Source organism: Carettochelys insculpta, chromosome 28, assembly GCF_033958435.1.
Source record: "Carettochelys insculpta isolate YL-2023 chromosome 28, ASM3395843v1, whole genome shotgun sequence".
NCBI lineage: Eukaryota > Metazoa > Chordata > Testudines > Carettochelyidae > Carettochelys > Carettochelys insculpta.
This window is the reverse complement of record NC_134164.1, coordinates 14,921,631-14,943,337: the sequence shown is the minus strand read 5'-3', so window position 1 is coordinate 14,943,337 and position 21,707 is coordinate 14,921,631. Positions and strand designations below refer to the sequence as shown.

Genomic DNA, 21,707 nt, shown 5'->3' with positions numbered 1-21,707 from the left:
ATCCCCCCCATGTCACTTGCCTGCACCCTCTCGGGCTGCAGACACCTGCACCCGGCCCATTCAGCAGTGGGCCCGGCCTGCGCTCTGGGGGGGGGCTGCTGTGGCTGCAGGTCAGGCTCCAGCCCCTGCCCGAGCCACGTCCCCGAGCGCAGCCGAAACACTGCCCTGCCCCCTCGGGTGCCCAGGGCCATCAGGGGGTGCAGAGGCTGACGGCCGCCCTGGCGGGACGGGGTGGGGGTGGTGGGGGGTCACACCGTTGTTGAGCTTGTAGTCGGTCTGCTGCTTGCTGCAGTCGCCAGGCACCCCGTGGATCTCCACGCGCACCAGGGGGTCCACGATGGAGCTCTTCTTCCCGCTCAGCTTGGGCAGCTGCTGGGCCGTGATCACCTGCGGGAGGCGGGGTGAGTGCGGGGGCCGGCCTCGGCGTGGGGCGCGGGCAGAGGTGGGGCCTGCTGGGGCCACAGTCCCTCCCCTCGCACGTGCTACTTGTGTGGCACGAGCATCTGCACAGCCGCTCTCCTTGCACGCACACCTCACACGCTCCAGCCGTGCAGCACGAGCACCTGCACGACCCCTCCCCTTGCACACACTCCTCGCATGCTCCAGCCGTGCGGCACGAGCACCTGCACAGCCCCTCCCCTTGCACCTACACACACGCTCCAGTCATGTGGCACGAGCACCTGCACGACCCCTCCCCTTGCACGCACTCCTCGCACGCTCCAGCCGTGCGGCACGAGCACCTGCACGGCCCCTCCCCTTGCACGCACTCCTCGCACGCTCCAGCCGTGCGGCACGAGCACCTGCACAGCCCCTCCCCTTGCACCTACACACACGCTCCAGACATGTGGCACGAGCACCTGCATGGCCCCTCTCCTTGCACACACAATTCACACGCCCCAGTCATGCGGCACGACCACCTGCACGGCCCCTTCCCTTGCACGCACTCCTCACACGCTCCAGCCGTGCGGCACGAGCACCTGCACAGCCCCTCTCCTTGCACGCACTCCTCGCACGCTCCAGCCGTGCAGCACGAGCACCTGCACGACCCCTCCCCTTGCACGCACTCCTCGCACGCTCCAGCCGTGCGGCACGAGCACCTGCACGGCCCCTCCCCTTGCACGCACTCCTCGCACGCTCCAGCCGTGCGGCACGAGCACCTGCACGGCCCCTCCCCTTGCACCTACACACACGCTCCAGTCATGTGGCACGAGCACCTGCATGGCCCCTCTCCTTGCACACACAATTCACACGCCCCAGTCATGTGGCACAAGCACCTGCACGGCCCCTTCCCTTGCACGCACTCCTCACACGCTCCAGCCGTGCAGCACGAGCACCTGCACGGCCACTCCCCTTGCACGCATTCCTCGCACGCTCCAGCCGTGCAGCACGAGCACCTGCACAGCCCCTCCCCTTCCACCTACACACACGCTCCAGTCATGTGGCACGAGCACCTGCACGGCCCCTCTCCTTGCACACACAATTCACACGCCCCAGTCATGCGGCACGAGCACCTGCACGGCCCCTTCCCTTGCACGCACTCCTCACACGCTCCAGCCGTGCAGCACGAGCACCTGCACAGCCCCTCTCCTTGCACGCTCTCCTCGCACGCTCCAGCTGTGCAGCACGAGCACCTGCACGACCCCTCCCCTTGCACGCACTCCTCGCACGCTCCAGCCGTGCAGCACGAGCACCTGCACAGCCCCTCTCCTTGAACACACAATTCACACGCCCCAGTCCTGCGGCACGAGCACCTGCACGGCCCCTCCCCTTGCACGCATTCCTCGCACGCTCCAGCCATGCGGCACGAGCACCTGCACGGCCCCTTCCCTTGCACGCACTCCTCACACGCTCCAGCCGTGCAGCATGAGCACCTGCACGATGCCTCCCCTTGCACGCACTCCTCGCACGCTCCAGCCGTGCAGCAGGAGCACCTGCACGACCCCTCCCCTTGCACGCACTCCTCGCACGCTCCAGCCGTGCAACACGAGCACCTGCATGACCCCTCCCCTTACACGGACTCCTCGCACGCTCCAGCCATGCAACATGAGCACCTGCATGGCCCCTCTCCTTGCACACACAATTCACACGCCCCAGTCATGTGGCATGAGCACCTGCACGGCCCCTCCCCTTGCACGCATTCCTCGCACGCTCCAGCCATGCGGCACGAGCACCTGCACGGCCCCTTCCCTTGCACGCACTCCTCACACGCTCCAGCCGTGCAGCATGAGCACCTGCACGATGCCTCCCCTTGCACGCACTCCTCGCACGCTCCAGCAGTGCGGCACGAGCACCTGCAGGACCCCTCCCCTTACACGGACTCCTCGCACGCTCCAGCCGTGCAACACGAGCACCTGCACGGCCCCTCCCCTTGCACGCACTCCTCACACACACCAGCCGTGCAGCAGGAGCACCTGCACGACCCCTCCCCTTGCACGCATTCCTCACACGCTCCAGCTGTGCAACACAAGCACCTGCACGACCCCTCCCCTTGCACGCATTCCTCGCACGCTCCAGCTGTGCAACACAAGCACCTGCACGACGCCTCCCCTTGCACGCACTCCTCACATGCTCCAGCTGTGCAACACAAGCACCTGCACGATGCCTCCCCTTGCACGCACTCCTCGCACGCTCCAGCCATGCAACACGAGCACCTGCAGGACCCCTCCCCTTACACGGACTCCTCACACACACCAGCCGTGCAGCACGAGCACCTGCACAGCCCCTCCCCTTACACGGACTCCTCACACACACCAGCCGTGCAGCACGAGCACCTGCACGACCCCTCCCCTTGCACGCACTCCTCGCACGCTCCAGCCATGCAACACGAGCACCTGCACGACCCCTCCCCTTGCACGCACTCCTCACGCACTCCAGCCGTGCAGCACGAGCACCTGCATGGCCCCTCCCCTTGCACGCACTCCAGCCATGCAACGTGGGCCCTGCTGCACCCTCCCAGCCAGCATGTGCCCCCAGCCCCCGGGCACCTTGACCTGCAGCAGGGTGGCCCTGTGGCCGGGCCCGTGCCCATGCTCAGGATGGAACGTGCTCTGGCGGCTCCGCAGAAAGCTGGGCTTCAGCACGTAGCCACAGCGCCCATTGGCCAGGAACCGCCCGCGGTTTAGGTCCATCTCCCAGCCGGGCGTCTGGAAGTTGAGCGCCACTGGGAGCAAAGCCGAGAGAGCAGCTGAGTTATCGCTGCGAGGGGCCAGCACACCCGGGGGGTGGTTGGGGCACAGGGCAGCTGTGCAGGGGGTTGAGGGCTGGGGCTGAGGGGTTTGGGGTGCAGGAGGGGCTGGGACAGGAGTCAGGGGAGGGGCTCTGGCTGGGGGGGTGTGGGCTCTTGGGCAGGGGGGTGAGGGGTTTAGGAGGGGCTGGGAGAGGAGCTGGGGGGGCTCTAGCTGGGGATGGGGATGTTGGGGTGGGGGAGTCAGGGGTTTGGGGTGCAGGGGGACTGGGAGAGGAGCCAGGGCAGGGGGCTCTGGCTGGGAGGGGGCTCTGGGGTGGGGAGGTGAGGGGTTTGGGGTGCAGGAGGAGCTGGGGCTGGGGGCCTCTGGCTGGGGTTGTGGGCTCTGGGATAGGGGGGTGAGGGGTTTGGGGTGCAGGAGGGGCTGGGAGAGGAGCTGGGGTGGGGGGGCTATGGCTGGGGTTGCGGGTTCTGGAGTGGGGGGTGAGGGGTTTGGGGTGCAGGAGGAGCTGGGACGGGGGGGCTCTGACTGGGGTTGTGGGCTCGGGTCGGGGGGTGAGGGGTTTGGGGCACAGGAGGAGCTGGGGCGGGGGGGCTCTGACTGAGGTTGTGGGCTCTGGGGTGGGGGGTGAGGGGTTTGGGGTGCAGGAGGGGCTGGGAGAGGAGCTGGGGCGGGGGGGCTCTGGCTGGGAGGGGGCTCTGGGGTGGGGGGTGAGGGGTTTGGGGTGCAGGAGGAGCTGGGGTGGGGGGGGCTCTGACTGGGGTTGTGGGCTCTGGGGTGGGGGGGTGAGGGGTTTGGGGCACAGGAGGAGCTGGGGCGGGGGGGCTCTGACTGGGGTTGTGGGCTCTGGGGTGGGGGGTGAGGGGTTTGGGGTGCAGGAGGGGCTGGGAGAGGAGCTGGGGTGGGGGGGCTCTGGCTGGGAGGGGGCTCTGGGGTGGGGGGTGAGGGGTTTGGGGTGCAGGAGGAGCTGAGGCGGGGGGCTCTGGCTGGGGTTGTGGGCTCTGGGGTGGGGGGTTAGGGGTTTGGGGTGCAGCAGGGGCTGGGAGAGGAGCTGGGGCGGGGGGGCTCTGGCTGGATTGTGGGCTCTGGGGTGGGGGGTGAGGGGTTTGGGGTGCAGGAGGGGCTGGGGCAGGGGGGCTCTGGCTGGGGTTGTGGGCTCTGGGGTGGGGGGGTGAGGGGTTTGGGGTGCAGGAGGAGCTGGGGCAGGGGGGCTCTGGCTGGGGTTGTGGGCTCTGGGGTGGGGGGGTGAGGGGTTTGGGGTGCAGGAGGGGCAGGGAGAGGAGCTGGGGTGGGGGGTCTCTGGCTGGGGCTGTGGGCTATGGGGTGGGGTTTGAGGGGTTTGGGGTGCAGGAGGGGCGGGGAGAGGAGCTGGGGCGGGGGGGCTCTGGCTGGGGTTGTGGGCTCTGGGGTGGAGGGTGAGGGGTTTGGGGTGCAGGAGGAGCTGGGGCAGGGGGGCTCTGGCTGGGGTTGTGGGCTCTGGGGTGGGGGGTGAGGGGTTTGGGGTGCAGGAGGAGCTGGGGCAGGGGGGCTCTGGCTGGGGTTGTGGGCTCTGGGGTGGGGTTTGAGGGGTTTAGGGTGCAGGAGGGGCGGGGAGAGGAGCTGGGGCGGGGGGGCTCTGGCTGGGGCTGTGGGCTATGGGGTGGGGTTTGAGGGGTTTAGGGTGCAGGAGGGGCGGGGAGAGGAGCTGGGGCGGGGGGGCTCTGGCTGGGGCTGTGGGCTATGGGGTGGGGTTTGAGGGGTTTAGGGTGCAGGAGGGGCGGGGAGAGGAGCTGGGGTGGGGGGGCTCCGGCTGGGGCTGTGGGCTCTGGGGTGGGGGCTGAGGTATTTGGGGTGCAGGAGGAGCTGGGGCAGGGGGGCTCTGGCTGGGGTTGCTGGCTGTGGGGCGGGGGGGTGAGGTATTTGGGGTGCAGGAGGAGCTGGGGCAGGGGGGCTCTGGCTGGGGTTGCTGGCTGTGGGGCAGGGGGGTGAGGTATTTGGGGTGCAGGAGTGGCTGGGAGAGGAGCCGAGGTGTGGGCTCTGGAGCAGAGGGGTGAGGAGTTTGGCATCCAGGAGGGGCTGAGACAGGAGCTGGGGTGCAGGCTCCAGGGTGGGGCTGGGTGGAGGGACTGGGGGTGCAGGGGGGTTCCCAGCGGAGGAAGGTTTAGGCTGTATAGGGGGAGGGGTGGTGGGTTGCAGGAGGGAGTTTGGATGTGTGGGGGGCTCAGTTGGTGCCCAGGGGTTCGGCTGGGGGAGGGGCAGGGGCACAGGCTCTGGGGGCTCCCTGAAGTGGCTGGCTGGGCCTTCGGCGCCCAGGTAGTGGTGCCAGGGGCGCTGGGCCGCCTCCGGCACTCAGGGCAGGGGCAGCACATGGCGTGTGCCAGGGCACCTGTCACTGCCTCCAGGAGCCAGGCGGAGCCGGGCAGGAACCAGATGTAGCCCTGCTCTCATCCCACCCTAGCCCCGCCCTCTCCCTGCCCTAGCCCCGCCCTCATCCCACCCTAGCCCCGCCCTCATCCCGCCCTCTCCCTACCCTAGCCCTGCCCTCTCCCTACCCTAGCCCCGCCCTCATCCCGCCCTAGCCCCGCCCTCTCCCTGCCCTAGCCCCGCCCTCATCCCGCCCTCTCCCTGCCCTAGCCCCGCCCTCTCCCTGCCCTAGCCCCGCCCTCTCCCTGCCCGAGCCCGGCTCCGGCGGGGGGCGCGGGCAGCCCTCACCCAGCTGGCAGCCGGCGTTCCACATCTCCTGGGGGTTGTAGTTGGCCGAGTTCATCTTCAGCCCCAGGGGGTAGATGCGGCTCAGCTGCCGGGCGTTGTAGCGGACCAGGCCGTTCCCTGCAGCAGGGCAGAGCCCGCGTCAGCCCCCGGCCGCGGCACCCGCACTCCCGGGCAGGGCCAGTGCGAGTCAGGGCCCCGCCGTCGGCTGCGCCTGCCGCCCCAGCACGGGGCCGGGAGCCTGGCAGGGTCACCGCGGCGCCGGCTGCCACGCGGGCTCGGCCCAGAGCAGGGGCTGCACAGGGGAGTGGGGCTGAGCCCTGCGGCAGGCGGGCGCCGTGCTCAGATGGCAGGAAGCCGGCAACATCCTGTGGGCCCAGCCAGAGTGGGTCTGACCCACGCCACCGCCTCCAGTCCCTGATCTATGACTAGCTCGGCACCGCATCTGGCCGGCCCCAGCCCTGCCCCACGGAGCCCGGCCGGCCCCAGCCCAGCCCAGCCCTGCCCCACGGACCCTGGCCGGCCCCAGCCCAGCCCAGCCCTGCCCCACGGAGCCCGGCCGGCCCCAGCCCAGCCCAGCCCTGCCCCACGGACCCTGGCCGGCCCCAGCCCAGCCCAGCCCTGCCCCACGGAGCCCAGCCGGCCCCAGCCCAGCCCAGGCCTGCCCCACGGAGCCCGGCCGGCCCCAGCCCAGCCCAGCCCTGCCCCACGGAGCCCGGCCGGCCCCAGCCCAGCCCAGCCCTGCCCCACGGAGCCCGGCCGGCCCCAGCCCAGGCCTGCCCCACGGAGCCCGGCCGGCCCCAGCCCAGCCCAGCCCTGCCCCACGGAGCCCGGCCGGCCCCAGCCCAGCCCAGCCCCGCCCCACGGACCCCGGCCGGCCCCAGCCCAGCCCTGCCCCGCCCCACGGAGCCCGGCCGGCCCCAGCCCAGCCCTGCCCCGCCCCACGGAGCCCGGCCGGCCCCAGCCCAGCCCAGCCCCGCCCCACGGAGCCCGGCCGGCCCCAGCCCAGCCCTGCCCTGCCCCACGGAGCCCGGCCGGCCCCAGCCCAGCCCATCCCTGCCCCACGGAGCCCGGCCGGCCCCAGCCCAGCCCAGCCCTGCCCCACGGACCCCGGCCGGCCCCAGCCCAGCCCAGCCCTGCCCCACGGACCCGGGCCGGCCCCAGCCCAGCCCAGCCCTGCCCTACGGAGCCCAGCCGGCCCCAGCCCAGGCCTGCCCCACGGAGCCCAGCCGGCCCCAGCCCACCCCAGCCCTGCCCCACGGAGCCCGGCCGGCCCCAGCCCAGCCCAGCCCTGCCCCACGGACCCTGGCCGGCCCCAGCCCAGCCCAGCCCTGCCCCACGGAGCCCAGCCGGCCCCAGCCCAGGCCTGCCCCACGGAGCCCGGCCGGCCCCAGCCCAGGCCTGCCCCACGGAGCCCGGCCGGCCCCAGCCCAGCCCAGCCCTGCCCCACGGAGCCCGGCCGGCCCCAGCCCAGCCCAGCCCCGCCCCACGGAGCCCGGCCGGCCCCAGCCCAGCCCAGCCCCGCCCCACGGAGCCCGGCCGGCCCCAGCCCAGCCCTGCCCCGCCCCACGGAGCCCGGCCGGCCCCAGCCCAGCCCAGCCCCGCCCCACGGAGCCCGGCCGGCCCCAGCCCAGCCCTGCCCTGCCCCACGGAGCCCGGCCGGCCCCAGCCCAGCCCATCCCTGCCCCACGGAGCCCGGCCGGCCCCAGCCCAGCCCAGCCCTGCCCCACGGACCCCGGCCGGCCCCAGCCCAGCCCAGCCCTGCCCCACGGACCCGGGCCGGCCCCAGCCCAGCCCAGCCCTGCCCTACGGACCCGGGCCGGCCCCAGCCCAGCCCAGCCCTGCCCTACGGAGCCCAGCCGGCCCCAGCCCAGGCCTGCCCCACGGAGCCCAGCCGGCCCCAGCCCACCCCAGCCCTGCCCCACGGAGCCCGGCCGGCCCCAGCCCAGCCCAGCCCTGCCCCACGGAGCCCGGCCGGCCCCAGCCCAGCCCATCCCTGCCCCACGGAGCCCAGCCGGCCCCAGCCCAGCCCAGCCCCGCCCCACGGAGCCCAGCCGGCCCCAGCCCAGCCCAGCCCTGCCCCACGGACCCCGGCTGGCCCCAGCCCAGCCCAGCCCAGCCCTGCCCCACGGAGCCCAGCCGGCCCCACCCCAGCCCATCCCTGCCCCATGGAGCCCAGCCGGCCCCAGCCCAGCCCAGCCCAGCCCCGCCCCGCCCCACGGACCCCGGCCGGCCCCAGCCCAGCCCAGCCCTGCCCCACGGAGCCCTGCCGGCCCCAGCCCACCCCAGCCCTGCCCCACGGAGCCCAGCCGGCCCCAGCCCAGCCCAGCCCTGCCCCACGGAGCCCAGCCGGCCCCAGCCCAGCCCTGCCCCACGGACCCTGGCCGGCCCCAGCCCAGCCCAGCCCTGCCCTACGGAGCCCAGCCGGCCCCAGCCCAGCCCTGCCCCACGGAGCCCAGCCGGCCCCAGCCCAGCCCAGCCCTGCCCCACGGAGCCCAGCCGGCCCCAGCCCACCCCAGCCCTGCCCCACGGAGCCCGGCTGGCCCCAGCCCACCCCAGCCCTGCCCCACGGAGCCCAGCCGGCCCCACCCCAGCCCATCCCTGCCCCATGGAGCCCAGCCGGCCCCACCCCAGCCCATCCCTGCCCCACGGAGCCCAGCTGGCCCCAGCCCAGCCCTGCCCCACGGACCCCGGCCGGCCCCAGCCCAGCCCTGCCCTGCCCCACGGAGCCCGGCCGGCCCCAGCCCACCCCAGCCCTGCCCCACGGAGCCCAGCCAGCCCCAGCCCAGCCCAGCCCAGCCCCGCCCCACGGAGCCCAGCCGGCCCCAGCCGAGCCCAGCCCTGCCCCACGGACCCCGGCCGGCCCCAGCCCAGCCCAGCCCTGCCCCACAGAGCCCAGCCGGCCCCAGTCCACCCCAGCCCTGCCCCACGGAGCCCGGCCGACCCCAGCCCAGCCCTGCCCTGCCCCACGGAGCCCAGCCGGCCCCAGCCCACCCCAGCCCTGCCCCACGGAGCCCGGCCGGCCCCAGCCCACCCCAGCCCTGCCCCACGGAGCCCGGCCGGCCCCAGCCCACCCCAGCCCTGCCCCCACGGAGCCCGGCCAGCCCCAGCCCAGCCCTGCCCTGCCCCACGGAGCCCAGCTGGCCCCAGCCCAGCCCAGCCCTGCCCCACGGAGCCCAGCTGGCCCCAGCCCAGCCCTGCCCCATGGAGCCCAGCCGGCCCCACCCCAGCCCAGCCCAGCCCCGCCCCACGGAGCCCAGCCGGCCCCAGCCCAGCCCAGCCCAGCCCCGCCCCACGGAGCCCAGCCCTGCCCCACGGAGCCCAGCCCAGCCCTGCCCCACGGAGCCCAGCCAGCCCCAGCCCAGCCCAGCCCTGCCCCACGGAGCCCGGCTAGCCCCAGCCCAGCCCAGCCCTGCCCCACAGAGCCCAGCCGGCCCCAGCCCAGCCCTGCCCCACGGAGCCCAGCCGGCCCCAGCCCAGCCCTGCCCCACAGAGCCCAGCCGGCCCCAGCCCAGCCCTGCCCCATGGAGCCCAGCCGGCCCCAACAGGCACCAGGAGGATCCAGCCCAGCCAGTGTGACCCAGAGCCCTGCAGCCCGGCCCTGCCATCCTTACTGAGGCTCAGCATCCACCGCCTGCTGGGAGGCACTCAGGGCCCCGTCTGTCCCCCGGCCCTTCATTACCTGACTCCCTAATGAGCTTCCTGGCTTTCCTCTCGCTGAAGGAGTACATGAGGCAGGGCTGCTGGCCGCAGAGGGCCTGCTCCAGGCTGCAGAAGCGCACGGCCTGGCAGTACAGCACCAGGTCGGACAGCTCCCGGCTGGGCTGCGCCGCGTCCTTGGCCTGGGGAGCAGACAGGGCAGGGGCGTGGTGGCCGGCACCCAGAGCTGGCTCCCCCGGCAGCCGCAGGCAGGCAGGGTGCTGAGCGACTGCCTGGCCAGGGCCCACCCCAGAGCGGCGCTGAGCTCCCCGCATGGGGCCAGCACCGCGTGCAGGAGTGAGACCCCTGGGCTGTGGGGGGGAGGGAAGTCAGCAGCCGTTAGCCCTAAGGGGGGCTGGCGCTAACGCAGCCTGGTCATAGGGTCCAGCCCCTGGCCCGCAGCAGCAGAGCCCTGGCTCCCCCACTGGGCCCGGGGCTGCCCTACAGTCACTCCTGGGGACCCCGCTCCCCCCAGCCCCAGCCAGACCCCCTCACCTGTAGCGGCCTCACCTCCTGCAGCAAGCGGGGAGACTGCAAGAGAAGAGACAGCGGCGTCAGGCGTGCGGGATGGGGACCGGTGACCAGCAGGGAAGTCACCCTGGGGGAGCAGCTGGGGCAGGAGGGGGGAAGCGGCACCTTAGCTGGCAGTGTGCCGCTCGGAACAGCTGGCAGCCCCGGGGCTAACACACGTGGCTGCCTACTGGTCCAGGAGGCCCAGCTTGCTGAGGATGGGCAGGCAGGGCCCAGAGGGAGGAGGCGGCACGGCCTTAGCGATGAAACCTGTGCCCACCGGGCCTGCGGTGGAGATGGACACGGCACGGACTTGGTAGGAGTGGCTGAGTAAGGGTTGAAAAGGGGAACGCGCAGGAGTGATGTCCCAGCCAGGGAGAAAAGCTGCCAGCAGCTTGTTTTCAACACTAATAAAATCATCCCCCGCACAGGCCTGGGTGCTGATGGGGACCTTCAACTACCCAGACATCGGCTGGGGGAGAGCACAGATTAGCCAGCAGGTCCTGGGGCTGTCTGGGAGACAGACGGTTTCGTGCCACAAGATGGAGAAAGCCACCCAGGAAGATGCTGTACAGTTCAGCAGCAAGAACCGTGGGCCCAGCACCCGTTGGGGTCCGATGCCGCCCTCACTATTTCTTCCATCTTCCCTGCCCAGTGCACAGCGGCTCAGTTTGTGTAGACGAGCTCCACGCCAATCCACGAGGTCATGTACCCCTGCTCAGTAGGGGCTGCCTCTCCTAGCCGAGTACCAGGCTCTCGACTTTTCGCTTTGTCACTGTGACGGAGTGGGGGATACCTGTATGTGTGTGAGGGGCTCACAGAGGGTGTGGGGCTCCTGCTGAGGGCAGCCTTGATGACCAGGTAACACCTTTGTATTGGAGACAAAGGAGGGGTGGAGCCTGAGGGGTTCGAATTGGAACTGGGAGTTGGAAGCAGTGAGTCCGGGCTGGGAGAGAGCGAGACCATGGAGGGGGCAAGGCCCTGGCTCTGGGGGCCCCTCAGATTCTCCCCTCCCCAGCATGGATGGGACTGGCTGTCTCTGCCGGCTGTACTGACTCCTCTGTACGACGCTGTGTCCTGTCGGCTAATAAACCCGCTGTTCTCCTGCTGAGTGAGAGTCACTCCTGCCGGCAGACGGGGTGCAGAGCTTGGGGGACCCCAAACCCCATCACGCTGGTGTCATAAGAACATAAGAACGGCCATACCGGGTCAGACAAAAGGTCCATCCAGCCCAGTATCCTGTCTGCCGACAGTGGCCAGTGCCAGGTGCCCCAGAGGAGGTGAACCGAAGACAACGATCAAGCGATTTGTCTCCAGCCTTTGACTGAAGGCTAGGGCACCATACCTTACCCCTGGCTAATAGCCATTTATGGACCTAACCTGCAAAAATTTATCGAGCTCTTTTTTAAACCCTAATAGAGTCCTGGCCTTCACAGCCTCCTCTGGCAAGGAGTTCCACAGGTTGACTGTGCGCTGTGTGAAGAAAAATTTTCTTTTATTGGTTTTGAACCTACTACCCATTAATTTCATTTGGTGTCCTCTAGTTCTCATATTATGGGAGTGGGATGTTCTGAACCACAAGGATGGAGCATCCAGTAGTAAGTGATGGGGGCCCCAGAAGAAGAAGGGGGGGCCTGCGAGACCCAGGTGTGCTGACGGTGCAGTTCCCCAAGGCGGAGGGGCCTGCGGCTGAACCCAAGCAACTGCGGTCGTGGTCCTCGAGAGGGGGTGTCACACCCGAGGAGGGGTTACTCCTGGGAGTCAGTTGGAGTCGGTCCCAGAAGGTGGAGGGGCCGAGGGCCCAACCCCCAGGAACAAGTGACCCATGAGGAGGCTGACACACTGAATGAGTTCGTCCCAAGACAGTGTGGTTGTGGTCCTTGAGAGCGGGTGTCATGCTGAAGAAGGGGTTCCGCTGGGAGTCTGTTGGAATTGGTCCCAGAGAGCGGAGGGGCCTGTGGCCTGACCCTGGGGAGCTTGTGACCTGCAAGAAGCCCGGCACACTGAAGGATTCTTCCAGGAATAGTGGGGTGCAGAGGGCATCGGCCTGTGAGCCTGCAACCACGCTCAGCAACTCCGCTGTGAAGTGGCAGCACCTGGAAACCGAATTGAGATTAAAGGAGCTGGACAAGGTAGCATGGATGTGCAGTGGCACAGCTGAGGGTTAAGGAAACTCCTGCAGGGCTGAGCCCAGATCGGGGCAGGGAACCCTGGACTGCATGGAGCTCTGAACCGAGTGGCCTGCCACAGCTCAAGGAGAGAAGGAGCGATTCCAACCCAGCGTCTACTAGTGGCCAAGACAGACCTACAAAGAGTTTTCCAGGCCTGGGCTGAGGAAGGTGCCTGTGTGTCTGTGCAGGAAAGCAGCTTGTCCACTGGGAATGGCAAGTTGTCTGTGAGAGAAGCTGCCTCGCCTTCTGGGCGTGTGTCTGAGACCAGCCAGGGAGCTGGGACAAAGGAGAGAGTGTCTCCCATTGTCTGTCTGTGTTGAACAGCAGCAGCAGCCTGGGGAGAGAGCAGAGCCTGCGTTTGAAAAAGGCGCCAGCGAGGAAACTAGTCCATTGTCTGAGGAAGATTCCCCAGCCTGGGGTGGCTGGAGAGGGAACCATGAAAGAGCATCCCAGGTGTGACCCTGAATCCAGCCATGGGGGCTGGAACAGAGGGAATGGCTCTGGGATGGGCAGTGGTATCCCTGATAAGGACGCTGGTCCTTGGTGCAAGAAAGTTGCTTCTGCTTCCAGGGAAGTGAATCCTTTGTCTGAGCCTGTGGGGGCTTGAGATGGGGCCAAGATCCCAGAGCTGGATCTGAGTGCAGCTGAAGTCCAGATGGGAAGTGGGCCTGCCTCTGTGTCTCTCAGGGAGGATGATGCTTAATTCATTCTGATCCAGTTAGTATCATCAGGGAATCCCAGAGACCAGACGATTCTGGTAATTGTTCTTTGCCTGATGCTGAGGTGTTACTGGGAGGGGTGAGAGGACTCTGTCCTACCAGAGTCATCCTCCAGCCAGGACACAGGAAGAGCAGACTGGCAATGGAGTTACACTAACTTATGAAGCCAAAGAAGCTGGTAGCAGAAGGGAAGAAAGGGATCCTAACCTTCTGTCTGGTGGTACCAGCTGTCTGCCTGATGGACCAGAAGTGATCCTGGGCAGAGGTGAAACCCAGGAGCTGGTTGTGGCTCCAGGGAGCAGTGCCCCTGTGGAGGCAGACGGGGTGAGCTGTTGTCTGGGGGAGCTCTTGAGGAAGAAAATTTCCCTGAACCTTTTCCTGACCCATCTGGGGGGACTGCAGAAAATGGGAGCAAGGTGTAGGAGAGTGAACAGGAAAGGTGCATGTCTGTAGGAGCCAGAGCAGCCCTTTGCCTGGGGAGAAGTTTGTTTCAGTTCCTGATGGCCAGGACCTGCCTGAGTGTGAAACCGCTGGCTGTGCTCTGCAAGGGTCCAGAGCAGGCAGGGTAAAGGTTTCTCAGGAGTTGGAAGTTGGTCCAAGTAAAGTGAAAACTATCAGGGAGTGTGAGCAGCCCTGTGAAAACCAAGTGAAACAGCTGCACAGTCAGTCTCTGCAGGATGCAGGAGACAGCCAGCAACTCCCCATCTCCAGATGGTGGAAACACTTATATTTTCATAAAGGACTCCACTTCTGATTCCATGGGGGAGGCAGAAGTTGGAGGTGGAAGGACAAAGGAGCTCTGGGCCTGGTGGGCCAGTAAGGGATAAACAGGGATCCCTTCATGTGGATTCTGCATCTGGGACTCACAAAACAACTTTTAGAAACCAGTTTGGTTTGCAAATTTCCAGACTGGCTGGGATGGGGCCGTCTCCCTGAGACCTTCAATGGCCCAGCTCTTGTTAGAAGGGAGGGCACAGCCAGAGAGATCAGATTTCCACCCCAGGAGACAAGATTGAAGATTAGAACTTGATGGTGCAAAGAAAGGCTTCAGCCATTTATCCCCAAAATACCAGATTCTCAAGGACATTACACAAAGGTTGTGGTCTACCAAAGAGCAACGTAAATGTACAGTTGCAGTGGGTTTGTTCTTGTTACTCACTCTGACTGCCGTAACCAGTGGGTGCTGCTACCAAAAGCTGTAGAATTGTACCATGACATTGATGTATAAGCATGAATTGTGTGTTGAAGGAGTTTGTGATTCTGAAATGTCACCAGTGTTCCCTGTAACTAGTCTGGCAACCTCTCACATGAGGAGGAACATTCCAAACCTATTGTGTGGCACAGAAGGAGAAACTGAGGCACACAACCATTGTGGGGGTCTGGCTAAATGCCAAGGGTGGAAGCATTTGTACCTCCATTTACTGGACTGTAACTGAATCCCAAACATGTGCTGGAGCAGCTGTATGGACTGGTGGGCAGACGGGGCAGGGCCCAAACCAGAGAGGAACTGTTTGATCTGCTGGTGCTGCAGCATCTGTATGGGCTCTGCCTGCCCGACTTGAGAGCAGGGCTGATGGACTGGAGGCCGTAGCAGGGAGACCAACCAACCCAAAGGAACTAAAGGGACTTGCCCGGCTGTATCACATGAAAAGGGCCAAGACCAAGCTCCTGACTTGGAGCCTCCCCCAGCAGGATTATGACATGGAGGTGGTGCACATCAAGGGGAGCACTGAGGGTACGGCTGATGCCCTAACCCGCGGGGAAGACCCTGAACTTCCCCAGGTCACCAGCTGAGCAACCCCACTCAGTTCGATCTGGAAGGGGGGAGAGATGTGATGGAGTGGGGGATACCTGTGTGTGTGTGAGGGGCTCACAGAGGGTGTGGGGCTCCTGCTGAGGGTAACCCTGATGACCAGGTAACACCTTTGTACTGGAGACGAAGGAGGAGGTGGAGCCTGAGGGGTTTGAATTGGAACTGGGAGTTGGAAGCAGTGAGTCTGGGCTGAGAGAGAGAGAGCGAGACCAAGGAGGGGGCAAGGCCCCGGCTCTGGGGGCCCCTCAGGGCCTCCTCCCCCCAGCATGGATGGGACTGGCTGTCTCTGCCGGCTGTACTGACTCCTCTGTACGATGCTGCATCCTGTCGGCTCATAAACCTGCTGTTCTCCTGCTGAGTGAGAGTCACTCCTGCCTGCGGATGGGGTGCAGAGCTTGGGGGACCCCAAACCCCATCACAGTTGTTCATTCTGCAGATAGGCCCAAATAGCTGTAGCTTCTGTTGTGTAACCTTCTGCAGCAGCTTCTCTTTCGGCTGTATCTTCCCATATAATTCCTCACTGGTGACCTTCTGCATCCATGCGATTCTCGGGATGTTTCTGTAACAACTTCTCTCGAGCATCAGCATCCTCTCTGAACCTTTCATTCTAACACATCCGTACAACATGCTGAACACACATTTTCAAGCCACTCGGCTTCGTTCCTAAGCACATTGCTTTGCTTTTCCAGGTCTTGTCCAGCACCTTGAAACTCGCTCTGGCTTTCGCTATTGTGATGGGGTTCAGGGGTCCCCCTGCACTGCACCCCGTCCGCTGGCAGGAGTGACTCTCACTCAGCAGGTACAACAGCAGGTTTATTAGGCAACAGATGTCCAGTTTCTCACAGAAGCAACAGCATAGCAGCCAGAGACAGTCCTTCCAACCTGTCCTGGGGGGAAGACCCCGAGGGGGGCCCCTCTGGGGTGTAGCTTTCCCCTCCTCAGGCTGGCTGCCTTCCAGCTCTCCCTTCTCCTCGCCTCTAACTGCCGCCCCCGATTCAAAACCCAGCTCAGCTCCTCCCTGCTCTTTGTTCAGGCAGAGGTGTTATCTGCCAGTTGTAGCCCCAGGGTCATCCTTAGCCACTGGGAGCTGCTGCTTGCCTCGGACATCCAGCCTGACTCACACATGCACCCCCCCCACTCCATCACATCTCTCCCCCCTTCCAGACCGCACTGAGCGGGGTCACTTAGCCAGTGACCTGGGGAAGTTCGGGGCCCTCCCTGCGTGACAGGGCATCGGCTATGGTGTTGTTGTTCCCCTTCACATGGACCACTTCCATGTCGTAGTCCTGCAGGAGCAGACTCCACCGCAGGAGCTTGGCGTTGGCCCCTTTCATGTGATGCAGCCAGGTCAGGGGTGAGTGATCGGTGTACACGGTGAAACGCCATCCAAACAGGTACGGCTGCAGCTTCCCCAGCGCCCACACCATGGCCAGACATTCCTTCTCTATGGCCGCGTAGTTCTGCTCCCAGGGCAGCAGCTTCTTACTCAGGTACACAATGGGGTATTTCTCCCCTTTGTCAGTCACCTGCATTAGCACCGCCCCCAGCCCCACGTCCGAGGCATCGGTGAACACCAGGAAGGGCTTGTTGAAGTCTGGATTTGCCAGCACTGGGGCCCTGACCAGAGCCTCCTTCAGCGCGCAGAGGGCCTCTTGGCACTGCTCGGTCCAAACCACCTTGTCAGGCTTTCCCTTTTTACACAGCTCCGTGAGGGGGGCTGCGATGGAGCTAAAGTGGGGCACAAACCTCCGGTAGTACCCCGCCATCCCAATGAAGGCCTGGACCTGCTTCTTAGTCTGGGGTGTTGGCCAATCTCTGACAGCCTCCACTTTAGCTGGCTCTGCCTTTAAGCAGCCGCTGCCCACCTTGTGGCCCAGGTAGGTCACCTCAGCCATTCCCACCTTGCACTTCCCTGCCTTGATAGTCAGACCAGCCTTCTGGAGTCGGTCCAGCACCTGCTTGACCTGGGACACATGGTCCTCCCACGTCTGGCTGACGATGCAAATGTCGTCCATGTAAGCCAGGGCAAAGCTCTCCATCCCCTTCAGTAGCTGGTCCACCAGACGCTGGAAGGTAGCGGGTGCCCCCTTGAGGCCGAAGGGCAGGACCAAGAACTCGTAGAGCCCCACAGGAGTGATGAAAGCCGACTTCAGCCGGGCATCTTGGTCTAATGGCACTTGCCAGTACCCCTTGGTGAGGTCTATGGTGGTGAGGTAACGGGCTCCCCCCAGCTTGTCTAAAAGGTCATCAGGCCTGGGCATGGGGTAGGCGTCCGAGACAGTGATGGCGTTAAGCTTGCGATAGTCCACACAAAACCGAACAGACCCATCTTTTTTAGGGACTAACACCACGGGAGAGGCCCAGGGGCTGGACGAGGGTTGGATCACCCCCAGAGCCAGCATGTCTTCAACCTCCCGCTCTATGTCCTGAGCCGTCCTCCCTGTGGCTCTGAATGGCACACACTTGATAGGGGCGTGGGTGCCTGTCTCTATTCGGTGGACAGCCAGGTCAGTGCGTCCGGGTCTGTCCGAGAACAGCTGTTGATGAGAATGCAGCACCTCCTTGATCTGCGTCTGCTGGGCAGGGGTCAGCTGGTCTGAGAGGGGAATAGACTCCAGCAAGGAGCCGGCTCCAGTCCTTGTGAGTAAATCCACCAAGGGATCTTCCCCCTGCCCCTCCCAGTGTCTGCACACGGCCAGCACCAAGTTCTGCCTGTCCCAGTAAGGTTTCATCATGTTCACATGATAGACCCGGTGGCTGTGGGCCCGGTTCGACAGTTCCACCACATAATTCACGTCATTTAGCTGTTTGACGACCTTGAAGGGCCCATCCCAGGCCGCTTGCAGCTTGTTCCGCCGCACAGGTATAAGGACCATCACTTGATCCCCGGTGGCATAGGCTCGGGCCCTGGCGTTACGGTTATACCAGACCTTTTGCTTCCTTTGGGCCATGGAGAGGTTCTCCCTGGCCAGGCCCATGAGCTCGGTGAGTTTTTCCCGGAAGGTCAGTACATACTGTACCACTGACTCCCCTTCAGGGGAGGCCGTCCCCTCCCACTCTTCTCTGAGCAAGTCCAAGGGTCCCCGTACCCTCCTTCCATACAGCAGCTCAAACGGGGAGAACCCCGTGGATTCCTGGGGCACCTCCCTGTATGCAAACAGCAGGTGGGGTAAGTACTTGTCCCAGTCATGGGGGTATTGATTCATGAAGGTTTTCAGCATCTGCTTCAGAGTCCCATTGAACCTCTCCACCAGCCCATTGGTCTGCGGGTGGTAGGCTGTGGCCCAGGTGTGCCGGACCCCACACTTGTCCCACAAGCTTTGCAGTAGGGCCGACATGAAGTTGGACCCCTGATCTGTGAGGACCTCCTTGGGGAACCCCACTCTGCTGAAAATGGACAGCAGTGCATCTGCCACGGTGTCAGCGTCGATAGAGGTCAAGGCCACTGCTTCTGGGTATCGCGTGGCAAAATCTACCACTACCAAAATATATTTCTTCCCCGAACGCGTTGCCTTGCTGAAGGGGCCCACTATGTCTATAGCCACTTTCTGGAAAGGCTCCTCGATGATGGGCAGTGGCCTCAAGGCAGCTTTCCCCTTGTCCCGGCTCTTCCCCATCCTCTGGCAGGGATCGCAGGACAGGCAATACAGACGGACAGCTGCAAAGATCCCTGGCCAGAAAAAGTTCTGTAACAACCTTCTCCTGGTGCGGTGGATCCCCTGGTGTCCTGTGAGCGGGACATCATGAGCGAGGTACAGCAGCCTGCGCCGGTACTTTTGGGGAACCACCAGTTGCCTCTGGACCTTCCATGGCTCCGCTTTGCGTCTGGGAGCCCATTCCCGGTACAGGAATCCCTTTTCCCACAGGAATCTCTCCCTGCAGCCCTCCCCCAGCTGGGGAGCTGGGCTGAGACTGGCCAGTTCCCTCAGCTTCTGCAAGGAGGGGTCTCTCTGCTGCTCTGCCTGGAATTCTTCCGCTCGGGCAGGAGCGGAGGCTACTTCCCCATCCCTGCCTGGCTCCAGCATCCCTGGCCTGTGAGATCTGGTTTTTGGGGGCCCCCTTTCTCTCAGGGTTGGCCCCTGTGGCTTTGGCTGGGCCTGTACCCCTGAATCTGGGGAGCGCACCCCTCGTTTTCTTTGGCTACGGGTCAGGACCAGGGCACGAGGGCGTTCACCTTGCCAGTTCTCCAGGTCAGCCCCCATCAGTACATCTGCCTGCAAATGGCTGTGCACGCCCACTTCCTTGGGGCCTTCCTTCTTCCCCCATTTCAGGTGCACCCTCGCCATGGGCACCTTGAAAGGGGTCCCATCAATTCCTGTTATCGTCAGGTGGGAATCGGGTATCATGCAGCCCGGTGCCACCACCCCGGTCGGGCCAGTGTCACGTCAGCGCCTGTGTCCCAGAACCCCGTGACCTTTTTCCCGTCTACCTCGAGGTGTTTGAGACACTTGCTCCACAGAGGTAGCGCTGCCCCCACTCTGTAAACTGGCCTCTGAGCATTTGGTCCCCCTGAGGAGCTGGTCTGTGGGGCGGATTCGGCCCAATCCGAGTGCCCATTGTCAGCACCACCCGCCTTGGCCGCCAGCCCCTCTGGCTTCTGGGACCCCACCCAGTTGACTCCATGACCCCCCGGCCTGCTCAACCTGTCTGGGAGCCTGGGGCACTGGGCTGCTCTATGCCCCTTTCGCCCACAGCGGTAACAGCCTGGGTCTGGTTGTGTCCCTCGGGCCGGCTGCTCTGTCCGGGCTCTGTTTGGCTCTCTGGGGGGTGGGTGGCTGGCCCCTCTTTCCTGGGCTCGCCCAAGAGGTGGTCCCCTCTGTCGTACAGTTAGGGACCAGTCTCTCTGAGATTCTCGGTTTCTCCGGGACTCCCTCTCCCTCCGGGACTCCCTCTCTCTCCGAGACTCCCTCTCCTTGTGGGGCTCACTTTCAAACCTGGCCCGGCTGTTTGTGAAGTCATCTGCCAGTTTCCCTGCATCATGTGAGTCCCCCGGCTTCCGGTCCACGAGCCACACCCTCAGGTCAGGTGCGCACATCTCGTAGAATCGCTCCACAACCGCCAGCTCGATCAGGTCCTCTACGGACTGGACTCCCATTCCGAATGCCCACTTCTGGTAGTATTGCTTCAGGCGGGCGGTTGTATCTACGTGGGTTTCCTCTGGCCTCTTCTGCGCCTCCTGGAACTTCTTCTTGTACATCTCCGGAGTCAGCCCGAACTTATGCAGCAGGGCCTGTTTGAACCGTTCATAGTCCCCAGGCTGCAGCCCCACCAGCTGGCTGAGCACCGCTGCACCCTTCCGGCCCAGCAAGGGGGTGAGGTGCCGGAGCCACTCATCTGGGGGAACCTCATGCAACTCACAGGCTCGCTCGAAGGCGGTAAGGAACTCGTCCATGTCCCCTGTGTCCTGACACTGGGCCAGCACACGCGTCTCCAAGTGACTGGCCACCCCGAGCCGTCTGGCCCTCTCCCCGCTTACCGCAGCTGGGGCCTCTTGGCGTCTCGCCTCTGCCATGGTTCGCTCATGCTCCCGCTCTCGCTCTCTCTCCTCCCGCTGTCTCTCTTGTAGCTGGTGCTCGTGCTCACGCTCTCTTTCTCGTTCCTGGCGCTCGTGCTCACGCTCTCTTTCCCGTTCCTGGAGCTCACGCTCACGCTCTCTTTCCCATTCCTGGCGCTCACGCTCTCTTTCTCGTTCCTGTCGCTCATGCTCACGCTCTCTTTCCCGTTCCTGGTGCTCCAGTTCCTTTAATTTCACCTCGAGTTCCAGCCGTCTCAGCTCTGCGGCGGGGGACTCTGCCCGCGATGGACCACCGCTAGCTGAGCGCGACCTGGTGGGCACCGCGTCTGTCGGACGGCGTCGAGCCCCTGCTCCTGTCGGAGAATCCGAAATGCTTCCCGAGGCTGACCGGCCACTTTCTGCCGGGACAGGCTCTGCCCCCCCGGATCGGTCATTCTCTTCCAGCTGTGCAATCAGCTGGGCCTTGGTCGCCTTCCCCACGGTCAGGCCCCTCTCTCTGCACAGCCCTGCTAGCTCTGCCTTCAGGAGTCGGGTATAATCCATCTCCCCGCTATTTCCCGGGGTATCCACTCACCAGCAGCAGCTGCAGGAATGGCTCTGTTCCCCCTCTGACTCTTGTGAGACTCCTTCCTTCTCTGGTGCTCAGTCAGCCACTGCTGGGAGCTCATCCGTGGGTGCAGTGCATCCCACTTCTGACACCAGTGTGATGGGGTTCAGGGGTCCCCCTGCACTGCACCCCGTCCGCTGGCAGGAGTGACTCTCACTCAGCAGGTACAACAGCAGGTTTATTAGGCAACAGATGTCCAGTTTCTCACAGAAGCAACAGCATAGCAGCCAGAGACAGTCCTTCCAACCTGTCCTGGGGGGAAGACCCCGAGGGGTGCCCCTCTGGGGTGTAGCTTTCCCCTCCTCAGGCTGGCTGCCTTCCAGCTCTCCCTTCTCCTCACCTCTAACTGCCGCCCCCGATTCAAAACCCAGCTCAGCTCCTCCCTGCTCTTTGTTCAGGCAGAGGTGTTATCTGCCAGTTGTAGCCCCAGGGTCATCCTTAGCCACTGGGAGCTGCTGCTTGCCTCGGACATCCAGCCTGACTCACACATGCACCCCCCCCACTCCATCACAGCTATTCTAGTCGCTGTTTCCTTCTTCCACTCTAGATCATACGTCATCTTGCTCCCCGGATACATGAACTTCTCTATGTTCTCTAGTTCAATCCCATCTGCACTGATCTGTGGGCATTGTATGTTCTTTTTGGATCCTATGCTTTTCCTGTAATGCCAGGATACGCAGCATATTGCTGGAGATATTTAGGAGCAGGTTAGACAGACACCTACTGGGAATAGTCTCGACAGTGTTTGGTCCTGCCAAGTGGGCAGGGGACTGGACTTGATGACACCGTGAGGTCCCTTC

The 21,707-nt window shown here is 65.1% G+C and overlaps 1 protein-coding gene across 5 annotated transcripts in view; it reads right to left on the bottom strand.

Moving 5' to 3' along the window:
- The window catches only part of PLCD3 (phospholipase C delta 3), a 77,674-nt gene that overhangs the window by 2,322 nt on the left and 53,645 nt on the right, over positions 1-21,707 (bottom strand). For 3 of the 5 annotated variants that reach the window (XM_074978982.1, XM_074978983.1, XM_074978986.1), the window contains 5 exons: positions 10,068-10,103; positions 9,556-9,715; positions 5,877-5,993; positions 2,985-3,160; positions 255-387 (listed from right to left, as the gene is read on the bottom strand). In XM_074978982.1, coding sequence (XP_074835083.1) covers positions 255-387; positions 2,985-3,160; positions 5,877-5,993; positions 9,556-9,715; positions 10,068-10,103 — 622 coding nt within the window. The remainder of the gene's footprint in view (positions 1-254; positions 388-2,984; positions 3,161-5,876; positions 5,994-9,555; positions 9,716-10,067; positions 10,104-21,707) is intronic. The other 2 variants (XM_074978984.1, XM_074978985.1) reach the window with 2 other exon arrangements.